We start from the raw sequence: 14,209 nt of genomic DNA on the forward strand, positions 1-14,209 counted from the left end.
TTGTATGAATTTTGTGCATCAGGCTTCTAGTATGTATACTGATTTCAGAGAGGAAGAAAGAGGGAGAGATAGAAACATCATTGATGAGAGAGACACATTGATTGGTTGCCTCCTGCATATACCCTGACCAGGGCTGGGGGTCGAGCCCGCAACCAAAGTACATGCCCTTGACCAGAATCAAACCTGGGACCCTTCAGTCCACAGGCCGATGCTCTATCCACTGAGCATAAAAGCTAGGGCTGGCCGGGACTGGTTTGGCTCAGTGGATAGAGCGTCGGCCTGCGGACTGAAAGGTCCCGGGTTCGATTCCGGTCAAGGGCATGTACCTTGGTTGCGGGCACATCCCCAGTAGGGGGTGTGCAGGAGGCAGCTGGTCGATGTTTCTCTCTCATCGACGTTTCTAACTCTGTCCCTCTCAATTCCTCTCTGTGTAAAATCAATAAAATATATTAAAAAAAAGAGAAAAAGCTAGGGCTGGCTTATGTCTTATAAATGTATTTTGGCAATAGCATGGAGACAAGAGTGGAATAATTTTGAAAAATGATCAAATCTAATAAAGAATGGTATAATAAATGTAACAACAATAGATCTGGCTAATTTTACATTTGAACTTCAAGTGACCTTATCTTAAAATAAATTCAAATATATTATTTTTCAAAAAATTACTTCCCGCCCGGCCAGTGTGGCTCAGTGGTTGAGTGTTGACCTATGAACCTGGAGGTCATGGATTCTTGGTGAAGGCACATGCCCGGGTTGTGGGACCGATCCCCTGTGGGGGTGGGGGGGGGCGGTGCAAGGAGGCAGCTGATTGATGATTCTCATCATTGATGTTTTTCTCTCTTCCTCTCCCTTTCTTTCTGAAATCAATTTTAAAATTTACCCTTTACCTCTGACAAGGGCGGGAAACATCGGCCCACAGATAAGGCCATGAAATCATTTGGTCTGGTCCTGCCAAAGCCTTAGCTTGAGTTAAATGTTTGACCGAATATAGCCAGCTAATTTATTTATTTTTGTTAGTTGTAATTATTTTTATTTTTTTAAATATATTTTATTGATTTTTTAGAGAGAGAAAGGGTGAGGGATAGAGAGTTAGAAACATCGAAGAGAGAGAAACATCAACCAACTGCCTCCTGCACACTCCCCACCGGGATGTGGCCGCAACCAAGGTACACACACACCCTTGAGTCCGCAGGCCGACGCTCTATCCACAGAGCCAAACCAGTCAGGGCAAGTTATGAAGCCAGTTTGGCTCGGCCGTAGAGCGTCGGTCTGCGGACTGAAAGATCCCAGGTTCGATTCCGGTCAAGGGCATGTACCTTGGTTTCGGGCACATCCCCGGTAAGGGGTATGCAAGAGGCAGCTGGTCGATGTTTCTCATCGACGTTTCTAGCTCCCTCTCTCCCTTCCTCTCTGTTAAAAATCAATAAAATACATTTAAAAAAAAACACAAAAACCTACATACCTTAAAAAAAAAAAGTTATAATTATTTTTAAATAATTCTTTACTGCTGGAAGTATTATATGTCTCCTTTGTCCCCCCAATTGACCCCTTCCAGCCCACCCCACCTCCCACCCCAGAACCTCACTGCCCCATTGTCTGTGCCCATGGGCCATGCATAGATGCATATGAGGCCTTGGTTGACGAGCAGGCTAATTTTTAAGCTGATAATTTTGTATGGCCCCCAAAGGATGTTATATCCAAGTGGCCCTTGGCAGAAGGTTCCCCACCCCTGACCTGAGCTCTGTGTTCTGAGCCAGCACGCGGCTGTGAGGACTGGGGAAGAGCCGTCTGAGCTGAGCCTGAGCCGGCTGGCAGGCCGGCTCATTTCCATCTGTGATGCTCTAGTGCCACCCCTTGACCCTTCTATTCCTTGCACGTTTATGCCCGAGGATCCAATTACGGGCTCTGCTTGCCATGTCAGCCTTCTACTATTCTTAAGGTTCTATTACGTAAACATCAAAGAAATACAAGCCTAAATAGTGAGACACCATTGATAGCTAGCGAATCAACAAAAAGATTTAAAAAAATTTTTTAAAAAATTTAATTTCAGAGAGGAAGAGAAAGGAGAGAGAAGTAGAAACATCGATGATGAGAGAGAAGTCATTGATTTCCCTGTACAAGGAGGATTGAGACCACAGCCTGGGCATGTGCCCTGACTAGGAATCGAACGGTGACCTTCTGGTTCAAGGTCAATACTCAACGAGTGAGCCAAACTGGCTGGGCAGCAAAAGTTTTTAAAAATAAGATTGCTGGCCAAAACCGGTTTGGATCAGTGGTAGAGCATCAGCCTGCGTACTGAAAGGTCCCGGGTTCGATTCCGGTCAAGGGCATGTACCTTGGTTGCGGGCACATTCCCAGTGGCTCAGTGGTTGAGTGTCTACCTATGAACCAGGCTTGCCCTGAGTAGGGGACCTACAGGAAGCAACTGATAGATGATTCTCCCTCATCATTGATGTTTTTCTCTCTCCTCCCTTCCTCTCTGGAAAACAAAAATATATTTAAAAAACAAAACAAAAAAGGACATTCTTATTTTTATATCTGGAAGAAATAGACTATAAATGCTTGCTTTTCTTCTGCGGGGAGCAAAATATCTTTGCATTTTGTTTCCTTCATATATGATATGAAAAATTAATTTTCTAAGTTATACAAGTAACTTTGCAAATAAAAGATTTATTAACTCAGGATATAACTTTTTTATGGGACAAACTACCAAGTGTCTTAGCATCATTTGTCAGATAACATTTGACAGCAGCTATAATACAGAGATTGCACAATTTTAAGAACCGTAATAAATATGGTCAGTTAATAGCGGGCTCCAAACTTCCTCTTGCTGTTCCCGAGAAAGGTTTGATGACTATGATCCATTAAGAAACATCTAAATGGGAAGAAACACAGAAGTATTTTTATGAGTGTCATTTAGGTGTGTTTTTTTTTTAAGTAGAAAATGCTCAGATAAACTAAAAAACTTAAGATTTAACTGTATTGCTAAAAATCTACACATAACATTCTTGAGCAGTTCAGAAGAATAGGGCTGCGGAAAAAACTAATTTTAAGGGTCACAAATTCATCTCCTAAATCAATATTTCTCCCTTTTTGAAAAAAGCAATTTTATGCCACTGAGCACAACAGACTGGAAGTGAACATTGGAAGTTATTCATGAAAGTTAACAACACGTAGGCTTATTTTAATATGTCTATTTTGGACCAAAGGAGAGAAACCCCCCCCACCCAATATTTAGGTTTACTAAAACTACTAACCCATGATCAAAATAAAAATATTTACCTTATATTTAAATTCAAAATAGAAAAAGTAATTTATATGCATATTTTATATATAAAAACATTTGGGTGGAGAAACCAAGATGGCGGCATAGGTAAACACCTGAACTGCTGCCTCGCACAATCTTAAAACTACAACTAAAAGACAAAATGAACATTATGCAGAACCAGAGGAAGGCTGTCTGAATAGAAATTCTACAACTAAAAGGGAAGAGAAAAGCACACTGAGACTTAGAGGAGCTGCGGAAGTAAATACAGAGATCCAACAGCAGACTAGAGGATCGCAAGAATCAAGTCAAAGATATAAAATACGAAGAAGCAAAACACACCCAACCAGAAAAGCAAAAAGGGGGAAAAAAAATCCAAAAATATGAAGACAGTATAAGGAGCCTCTGGGACAATTTCAAGCTTACCAACATTTGAATTATGGGGGTGCCAGAAGAAGATAGAGAGCAAGATACTGAAAACTTATTTGAAGAAATAATGACCGAAAACTTCCCCCACCTGGTGAAAAAAATAGACTTACAAGTACAGGAAGCACACAGGACCCAAACAAAAGGAATCCAAAAAGACCATACCAAGATGCATCATAATTAAAATGCCAAGAGTAAAAGACAAAGAGAGAATATTAAAAGCAGCAAGAGAAAAAAGTTTATTACCGACAAGGGAGCACTCATATAATTGTCAGCTGATTTCTTAAAAGGAACTATGCAGGCCAGAAGGGACTGGCAAGAAATATTCAAAGTGATGAATAGAAAGAACCTACAACTGAGATTACTCTACCCAGCAAAGCTATCATTCAGAATTGAAGGTCAGATAAAGAGCTTCACAAATAAAAAAAAAGCTAAAGGAGTTCATCACCTCCAAATCAGTATTATATGAAATGCTGAAAGGTATTCTTTAAGAAGAGGAAGAAGAAGAAAAAGGTAAAGATAAAAATTATGAACAACAAATACATATCTATCAACAAGTGAATCTAAAAATCAAGTGAATTAAAAATCTAATGAACAGAATAAACTGGTGAATATAATAGAATCAGGAGCATAGAATTGGAGTGGACTGCCAATTCTGGGGGGGGCGCGGAATGGGTGTGGGGGGTGCAGGAAGAGATTGGACAAAAATCGTACACCTATGGATGAGGACAGTGGGGGGTGGGTAAGGGCAGAGGGTGAGGTGGGGTGGGAACCGGGTGGAGAGGAGCTATGGGGGTGGGGGGGGAAAGAGGAACAATTGTAATAATCTGAACAATAAAAATTCATTTAAAAAAAATTTTTTGGAAGTATACCAAAATGTTAAAAGTGATACTCTCTCTTAGTAGTGAGATTTCAAGAGATTAAGAACTTTTTTTTTTTACCCTTGCAAATTTCTCTTTTTCTCCTTAGTGAACATTTATGTCTTAGGTAACTAAAAAAGAAGTACTAAAAGCAATTGATACTCAAGCACCACATTAACCAATGCCTTTGGAAATGTAGTGTTTCACTTGCTTCCGTTTGAAAAGCAAGACTTTAGGAGGAATCAGGAAGCTGGGAAGGAGGTGGCCCAGGTGTAAAAGCAGAGCTGGCCCAGATCAGTGACTGGCCTGAGCCATGCGGCTGCTTGGTGCAGAGCTGAGAGGGGACCCATGGCCTCCTCACTGGTGGCCTGGGACTCATATAAAAAGTAAAATATAAAAAAATCTATGCAGTCACATGTGAAAACACATCGCTCTCCGGAACAAGTCTGGCTCCATGTGAAGACCCTGGAGACAGAAATGGCGTCAGGCTGGCGAGGGTCCAGGGGACCGCAGACGCTTTACCTTCAGAATCTCACAGGGCGCGGCGTCCGCGGGCACGGGGCTCCCCCGGTGCTTCGAGTACTCAGCTACCAAGACGGAAGCCTCCTCTACACTGCAGCACCGGGAAGGAAGAGGAGGTGTGAGGGAGCTTTTGGGGGTGGTATAGACATGTCAAAACTCATCAGATTGCAAGTCTGAAATACGTGCGCCCGGTTTTACATAGATTTTGCGTTAAAAAAAAAATAATAACACTCGTTCCCAAATGACAGCAAGTGATCATGGCTGGACCCAGTGACACCGCAGCAGAGAGACCTGGGCTGTGGTCAGAGGGAGGCACAGCCTCCCCTCGGGTCCGCGCAGTTAGGTGAACGGAGGGACAGACCCAAGAGGCATTGGAACCCCATCCCTTCCTTCAGCGCCACCCCTTTTCTCCTTTCCCCTTTTCACTTTACAGATCTGTCCCCAACCCTATGCCGAGAGAAGCCTGTTGTTTCCAAACTTGTGGATGCTGGAAAATTAGGTAACCAAGCTTGGCCACCATTACGATTCAGGAAGCCATCGCTTCTCTGAGCCAACGCTAAGAACTACAAAGCTGCCATTTAGGGTTCCAGAGCGGAGCTGAGTGGCACCTACTCTGGGGGTCCGGACGGCTCGTCTGTCTGACTCCCAGGGCATGTTCCACAGGACTGAGCTACAAGACAGCTAACTGGCCTCTGGGCACCGCTAGGAATGCTCCAAGGTAACGTGTGGAGCCTTGAGTTACAACCAAACAGCTCGGTGATTGTTTGATATTTTCCTCCAAAATGAAGATACAATTTAAGGACAGTCTATGGGAGTTTTTGTTGTTGCTTTGTTTTGTTTTTTAATTGACTTACCTTACTTCATTTGCCAAATAGTTTACCAGGCCAGTGATGCTACTGGTGTTTATCATGTGCAGTTTCAACACTTGAAAGTATTTTGTCTTTGCCAAAATCCCAAACTCCTTCTTATCTCTGATATTATTCAGAACCAGATTTTGAATCTGAAGAATGACAGGTATCATCACGTTAACAATGCGTTAAATGCCAAGTCCTAGTTCATTCCGAAACATTTCCGACAATCGGGAGTGAGATTATCATTGTGATGTAATAACTCACTCTTCTGTGAGGGGGTGGGCAGGGGGGACGGGGACCTCACTGGCCCATTTCAGTTCGGTGTACGGTAAATAAGTAAACTGTGATTGTGGTTAAGCATTTTGGGACTTTTTATAAAGCACAGCAACAAACAAGGCAGCCAGGGTCCCCGCCGTTACAAAAATCTATAGGTTTCAATAAAAGCTAATGAATTGTATGTATTAACAAACAGACTGAGAGAGTAATTTTCCGCTTCATCCAGGTTTCGGGGAAAAGGATTACCTTCTAATACCTAATTTTTCATAGCAAAAAGGCAGTGAAATTTTCTCTTACTTGATGTGAAAACCCTGCCAGCTGGCCGGTACTCATATGCTCCTCCAATTGCTGTAAAATGACCTGAGGGCTGCAGGAGTTCAGAAAGTTCTAGAGAAACAAATCAAAACACAGTCGACGGAAAAGCATTAATTACTACTCATGTCTGTCAAAGCTGTAAAGTATTCATTTTCTAAATTGGAAATATCCTAAGGGATTTCTATTATAGGAAAAAAATGCCTCTGTCAACCAAAAATTACTGAAATAAGGTAAGAAGCACTTTACAAAAATGCCCATTCCAACGTAAGAGCTGTTTAATAATAAGCATGCTTTCATTCTAAGTGCCAAAAGGAATCTATTTAAATACTCGCACTCTGAAGAGCAGCAACAGATGAGGTTGTGAATAGTCAGAACAAATCAAAGATAAGCACAGGCGGCTTAAAAATAAAACGAACAGAACAAACGACAAATGAAACATTTCCAGGTGCTTTGTTCTACTTGTTCTGTGTTACAACAGGAATGAGAGCTTGTTTCATTTTGTTTGTCCTCGCCTGAGGATACTTTTCCATGGATTTAAAAAAAAACAAACAGATTTTTATTGATTTCAGAGAGGAAAGGGAAAAAGAGATAGAAGCATCAATGACGAGAGAGAATCATGGATCGGCTGCCTCCTACATGCCCCTACCGGGGATCGAGTCCATAACCAGGGCGTGTGCCCTGACTGGGAATCGAACCCGGGACCCCTCAGTCCACAGGCCGAGGCTCTATCCACTGGACCACACTGGCCAGAGCTTTCCATTGACTTTTAGAGAGGGTGGAAGGGAAGGGGAGAGACAGAGAAACATTGATGTGAGAGAGACACCTGACTGGTTGTCTGCCGCCCACTCCCTGAATCGAGTCAGAGATCGAGTCTGCAACCGAAGTACATGCCCTTGAGGGGAATCGAACCTGGGACCCTTCAGTCTGAGGGTCGGTGCTCTAACCACTGAACCAAACGTCAACTTGTTGTTTTTTTAAGTTTTGCCCTTAGAATGCTTAAGGCTCCCGCTGTGGCACCCACACAGACCTGACCCTCCGCTCTGCTCTCCTCTCACCTCCAACCAGAAGTCAGCTGCCCCCTCCCAGTCTTCTCTCTCCCTCTCGCTCACTTGCATTCATTGCTACCACCTGCTTTGGGCACTGAGCCCCTCGGCTTTCTGGGCCTCTCCACAAGGTTGCTGCACATGGACTTAGTGAGATAAGAGCTTCCCCAGAGTTTCATTTCTTCACACCTCTTCCCTCCGGTCCAGCTGACATGGATTATTCCTTCTGAAATATTTCTGAATATTTTACTTTACTCTTCTGGGAAAACTCTTCCCTACTGGCAAAGATGCACTCTTAAGGCATCCCTCAGACTAGCCTCCGTCTCTCTTCCAGTCTTACCTTCCACGTAAGTCTTACCCCTCCCCCCCAATCCTGCCCTGTCCATACTGACGCACCCCTGCTTCGCTGGTTTGGTGAAAAGAGAAACGCCACCTCTCTCAGGGGACATGCAATTCTAAGACCTTCCATTTCTCTGGCAGCCCCAGCGGCATAATCCCCAAGATACCTTAATCTGCTGGTGTCTTTTTTCTGAGTGGGGCAGGAGCATGAGACAGGCTAATGCAAAAGCTGGCAGCTCCAGCTGGACGTACTGCCTGGCAACTCCGATCATGTCGAGATCGTCCGAAACGGGACACCTTCGGGAGAGCACACGGTTAGTCACGAGAGGACGCTGTCCGAACCCCTCGCGTCTAGGGTCCCACACTTGTCGCTGGCCCGAGCTTTCCCTAATCTTAGCCACTGAAGTGCTGGTGCCGAACACCTGCTTAGCAGTGAGTAACCCAAGTCTGCTGTGCCGTTCTTCCCCGGTGAAAGGACCCACCACGGGAATGCGGGCCGCTGGCTGCTGCTATGACTGTGTCTGAAAGCCCCCACGGAAAGACAAACTTTCTGTGAGACAACACTGTGGCCCTCGGGGCGGTCACCAACAGTCCTCTGCCCTCACAGCACACTTGGGGACCAATGGAATATCCGTTTACCGGCGGTGCCACACGCGGAAAGTCGACATTATAAAACTAAGAGATATTTCATTTAAAAAAAGGTGGTATATGTTTATCTTCCCAAGAAAAAAGACACTACCCACACCAGATACCTACTAAGAAGGAATTTTACCAGTGGTCATGGAAGGTAGGGGGGTGGGGGCATTCGTAGGGAAGGGTTCGGGATGGGAATGGGGGATGAGGACAATTATGTGATACAGAAATTTAAAAAAAGAAAAAGAAAAAAAGAAAAAGGAATTTTACAAGCAAAGAATTGGGTTTTTTTGGTAGGAAAACAAATATTTCACTTACTCGAGAATAGCAATGAGACTCTCACAACAGTCTGATAACTGGCTGGGGCTTAAAGGACAAGAGGCTGAAAATGAAGCAAACAAAAAGAATGTGTACACAGGAACAGCCACAGAACACTACCCTCCTCGCCCAGGGGAGGGGACATACCTGAGAGCAGCGGGACCTGGACCACGCGCTGCCAGGCCTTGCTGAAGTAGGGCACCTGCGGGGACAGGGGGTCAGAACGCACGCCCGGGTCAGCAGAAGCGACTTCACGGGCACAGCACGCACGCCTGGAGCTGACGTGCTGGATGCTCCACCCAAGCCCTCCGTTGAGACTGTGTTTGAGGTTATTAGGCTGTAGGATAATTTTTCAGCAGCCCTGGCTGGGTAGCTCGGTTATAATAAATGGACACTTCTCTCTCTCAATAAAAAAAAAACACCCCAAACCCCACTTAATTGTATAGATTAAAAGGGTGAATTTTACATGTGCGTTATACATTTTTTTGATTGTGAATCCTCACTCAAAGATATTTTTCCATTGCTTTTTAGAGAGAGCAGGAAGGGGGGGGGGGAGACAGAGAAAGAGCAACAACGATGAGAGAGACACATGGATTGGTTGCCTCCCGCATGTGCCCTGACCAGGGCCAGGGATCAAGCCTGCAACCGAGGTACGTGCCCTTGACTGGAATCGAACCCAGCACCCTTCAGCCTGTGAATTGAGGCTCTATCCACTAAGCCAAACTGGCTAGGGTGTGTGTGTGTGTGTGTGTGTGTGTGTGTATACGTCTTAATTTTTAAAAGATGAGATCTATATGTGCTGATGTGTAACAATCTGGACAACACCAATACATTATATATTTTTATGTAATAATGATGATGCGGGTGCACAACTTAGGAAATTTAAAAGCAGATGACGCTGTCTCTGACTTTAAAAATCTTCCAAGTCTGTGAGGGGTGGTCAAACATGCAATTAAGGTAAACTGAGCTCTGCCAACCATCACGGATGAGCCATGCTCGGAGGGGTGAGGCACGGAGCCTGGGGAACCGGGGACAGTGAGGCCCGGGAGGAGGTGGCACCGGGGCTGAGTGTTCCGAGTCAGGAACATCACCCCACCGCAGGTCAGATCTGTTCTTTACTAAGAGACAATCACCAACTCAGATTGTCCCGCAGTCACAAGGCCAGAGCGTATAGAGATTAAATGCTATAAAAACTACTTAAAAAAAAATTACGTACCTGCCACAAAGGATGGATGCTAGAAATGGCTGTTAAAACTTTCCTTAGATAGGGAATCTGTGGGAAAGTAAACAAACACTGAAATGTTCGGAAGATCGCCAAAACAGAAAACCTCCATGTGACACGCCGGATCCTTTCACAGGGAGTATCAGATTTGTCTTCCGTGAGAACCCCCGGAGCAGCTGGCTTACACGTCCCCAAACAGCAGCCGAGGCCAGGGAGCGCCCCCCCCCCCCCCTCCGTTTCCTGGGATCGGGTTCGCTTGGACTCTGCCCGTCCTCCGGCCTCACGCGAAGCCCGGAGCCGGGAGGGCGGCGCAGGCAGCGTCCATCTGCTCGGCGCCGAGCATCGCCGGCCGCGGGCCAGAGCCGGACATGGCGCTGCGGGGCAGGGTACCACGTCTTACCATGTTGAAGCCGAGAAGCTTTTGCAAGAGCCCGTTCCACAGCGGCAGGTCATAGATTCTGTATTCTAAACAGAGCTCGGTCACCAGTCTCACGGCCTGGAGGGGGAAGGAAAACCGTCCTGCGATTCGGCTCCAGACAAGCAAACCGCCTCCACAGAAGGCACCCAGCCCACCGGGCTCCCCGGCCCCGGAGGCTGCTAACGCCCCACCAACAAGCTCTGCCTCCTCCCGCCCGGGGACAGCTCTCCTCTCGCCCAGACGAGGAGAGACAGGCCTCGGGAGGGATTATTTCTTCCTGACAGGGATGGCCTTGGCCTTCAGGAAGAGAGTAGGGGACTCCCAGGTGGCCCCGTCACCCGGCAGGACAGGACGGAAGAAAGCTCTCCCGCAGCAGACTCGCCCGGGAACAGTTCCTCTGGGTCTTGTCTCTCGGGAAGCCGAGGTGGCGGGCGACGCGGTGTACATACCATGGATTCGTGGCTGTGGTTTTTCCATAGGCCCTTAATCATGCCTTCCTTAGGGCTGTTGCAGAACAATTCGTAGGTGATGGGGATATTCAGCATCTCGAAAGACGCCAGAAAAGTTATGCATTTCAAGTAAGATCTGGAAGACAGAGGCGTTCACGGTAAACACTCTCCTAGGCCACGTTTACACTGAAAATAAAAGCCACCATCTGGATAAAGTAGGCCTGTTTGTTTTTTAATGCCTATTTTTGGTTTCTGAAAAGATTCACTGAATCTCTTATTAGGAAGAAATCGATTGGAGCAAGAGGAAGGAAACACGCAGCGTCTAAAGGTCTCACAGGAGCCGAAACCGGTTTGGCTCAGTGGATAGAGCGTCGGTCTGCAGACTGAGGGTCCTGGGTTCGATTCCAGTCAAGGGCATGTGCCTTGGTTGCGGGCACATCCCCAGTGCGGGGTGTGCAGGGGGCAGCTGGTCGATGTCTCTCTCTCTCATCAATGTTTCTGGCTCTCTATCCCTCTCCCTTCCTCTTTGAAAAAAAAAATCAATAAAATCTATTTTTAAAAATAAATAAAGGGCCGAGACCGGTTTGGCTCAATGGCTAGAGCGTCGGCTTGGGGACTGAAAGGTCCCGGGTTCGAATCCGGTCAAGGGCATGTACATGGGTTGCGGGCACATCCCCGGTAGGGGGTGTGTAGGAGGCAGCTGATCGATGATTCTCTCTCATCGATGTTTCTAACGCTGTATCCCTCTCTCTTCCTCTCTGTAAAAAATCAATAAAATCTATTTTTAAAAATAAATAAAGGTCTCGCAGGAGCGAGGGGGAGGAGAGCTTCTCACAGGTCTGTTTCCCCATTGCCAACACGTCAAGGTCATCCAAGGCCCGTTTCCACGCCTCGCTGATGCCCTCGTCCGAACCACGGCCCTGCCAGGGACCCTTTCCTTTTGTTCTCACCTGTTTCTTGACGCTGTTTTTAAAAGGGCTACTTACTTGACTTCTTCGATGGGCTTTTTGAAGAGAGATTCTATGGTTTCCTTGTCAGCCAAGTGCAGGAGACACTGCAGGGCCCGTGCTCGGTGGGCGGAGGTTAACTGGGGCATGTCTAACGTCTGTAAAACCAACACGGTTTGGGGAGCTGCACGTTTGCGTGCTGTGCTTGAGTCAAAACTCAGGTAATAGAAGCAACACCATTTTTTAAAAAAATGCAAGTCCATCTCTGCTCTGAGGGAGTCAGTAGTTGGCAAAGGGTGGTCCATGGAACCCCGAGGAGTGTTCCTCAAACTCATGCAAGGGGGGACCTTCAAGACTGTTCTCCTGATAACACTGCCGGCTCGAGCCAAGGAAGGGAGACCCCCCGGGGCAGCACTGCTGTGTCCACCCTTCCCGGCCCCGCACTGGCAGCACTGAAATGAGTGACGACCTCCACTCAAGACGGTTCTCGATGCAGCAGTCAACATTAATTGTGTTAAACCTCAACTCTTGAATGGATGAATAAGAGCGCAACATTTGAATAGTAATGAACTAAGACATACTCATGAATGTTCTGACAAAACGGGAAGTGTGCAGAAGCGTGGTGGGGGAAAAGAGCTTGTACCTTGAGCTGACCGAGTCCCTTTTCCTGGAAAGCCATTTTTAAAAAATATATATATTTTATTGATTTTACACAGAGAGGAATTGAGAGGGACAGAGAGTTAGAAACGTCGATGAGAGAGAAACATTGACCAGCTGCCTCTTGCACACCCCCCACACTGGGGATGTGCCCGCAACCAAGGTACATGCCCTTGACCGGAATCGAACCTGGGACCTTTCAGTCCGCAGGCCGACGCTCTATCCACTAAGCCAAACCAGTCCCGGCTGGAAAGCCATTTTTACCTGAAATAATAACTGGGGGGGAAAGGGGGGTTTCCTTGCCCTAACTGGTCTGGCTCAGTGGATAGAATCCCAGATTCGATTCCAGTCAAGGGCATGTTCCTTGGTTGGGGGCACATCCCCCGTAGGAGGTGTGCAGGAGGCAGCTGATTGTTGTTTCTGACTCTCTATCCCTCTCCCTTCCTCTCTAAAAAAAAATCAGGAAGATATTATTTTTAAAAAGGGGTTATTTCCCCCTTGCTGTCCAGGACACACCCTTAGCTTCTCACACTTTCCCCCTCTCCTTCCAGCTACACCTTTGTCTCCCTGGGTTCCAGGGGCCTCCACACATTTCTCTGCTGACAAGCCTGGCAGCAGAGAGGTCGTGCTGCCTTTGGGGGAAGCGAAAGGGACGGTTGGTCCACTCAGAGTCAGGGCGTGGCTGGAGGGGAAGCCGGGTTGCGCAGGGCCCCGCGGCCAGGGCGGAGTTTTCGCTGGCTGGGCCCTTGCTGTCAGGAATGCTGACCAACAAGGGAGTTAGCAACCGTGAGGGTAGGGTAGGTAACCTGTGGGAACTGGCACACCATTCGGTTTGCTAAGCAGTTTGTTACAGAAGCCAGCACTAAATGGAGTTTGGCAGATATTACAAAGTAAGGCATACTTTGAATAAGTACACAAGTGAGCATTATCTTAATCATCTGTTAATGATATTGAGCATGGCAAATATACAGAGAAAAATACTAAGCTGAGTTTTGACTAAGTTCCTAGGACTTACAGTTGTAGCTGATGTTGCAAGTATAAACAGCATTCTTGAACTATAGTCAATCGGACGAGACTGGAGGAGATACAGGACTCTGGAAAAAGTTTTTAGAAGTTCTATTTAGATACACAGAGAAAGTCATTAGGCATCCCAAACAGAGATCTGAAGGGTTTTGGGTCAAGGACATTTTTGCTTTCCCTTTGACCTAGTCCTAGATGGTAACACAATGAACAGTTTTCTCATCTATAAAATGGCTAGTTGATCTCTGATTATTGAAATTCTATTTAAGCAATCTGCACGAACCGTAGCTGCAAAACACACTGACTACTACGCACGGACGATTCTGTCTTCATTCACAGATGGGATCAGCGGCACAGGGCGTCCTGGGCGGGGCTGGAGCTTTCCGTGGGAAAAGGCCGGAAGTTATGAAATTGGCACGAAGGGGAAAAAAAATCCCTTTGGCGATTCCTTTCTTGGGATTCTCTCACTCTTTTGAGTTGTTTCCGAGACTTCCCTGCGGCTAATTTAGTCAGACAACCCAGGCCCTTAGCCAAAGGTGCCTCTGGCCCCAACACCACGAAGCACGCGGTGAAGTCCAGAGGAAAGGAGGCCGTGGGCGGGGGGAGGCCAGCTCTGTCCAAACCAGGAGAGAGTCTTTCCTTGGGTTT

General features: G+C 46.5%; 1 protein-coding gene across 1 annotated transcript in view; it reads right to left on the bottom strand.

The window, feature by feature from the left end:
* Positions 1-2,650: 2,650 nt before the first annotated feature.
* The window catches only part of KNTC1 (kinetochore associated 1), a 60,873-nt gene continuing 49,314 nt past the window's right edge, over positions 2,651-14,209 (bottom strand). The window contains exons 53-64 of the mRNA XM_036449008.2: positions 13,557-13,635; positions 11,924-12,042; positions 10,938-11,073; positions 10,471-10,566; positions 10,065-10,121; positions 8,996-9,050; positions 8,849-8,912; positions 8,065-8,194; positions 6,498-6,587; positions 5,928-6,073; positions 5,074-5,164; positions 2,651-2,875 (exon numbers count right to left, since the gene is read on the bottom strand). Coding sequence (XP_036304901.1) covers positions 2,855-2,875; positions 5,074-5,164; positions 5,928-6,073; positions 6,498-6,587; positions 8,065-8,194; positions 8,849-8,912; positions 8,996-9,050; positions 10,065-10,121; positions 10,471-10,566; positions 10,938-11,073; positions 11,924-12,042; positions 13,557-13,635 — 1,084 coding nt within the window. The 3' untranslated portion in view covers positions 2,651-2,854. The remainder of the gene's footprint in view (positions 2,876-5,073; positions 5,165-5,927; positions 6,074-6,497; positions 6,588-8,064; positions 8,195-8,848; positions 8,913-8,995; positions 9,051-10,064; positions 10,122-10,470; positions 10,567-10,937; positions 11,074-11,923; positions 12,043-13,556; positions 13,636-14,209) is intronic.

Source organism: Pipistrellus kuhlii, unplaced genomic scaffold (genome assembly GCF_014108245.1).
Source record: "Pipistrellus kuhlii isolate mPipKuh1 unplaced genomic scaffold, mPipKuh1.p scaffold_m20_p_20, whole genome shotgun sequence".
Lineage (NCBI taxonomy): Eukaryota > Metazoa > Chordata > Mammalia > Chiroptera > Vespertilionidae > Pipistrellus > Pipistrellus kuhlii.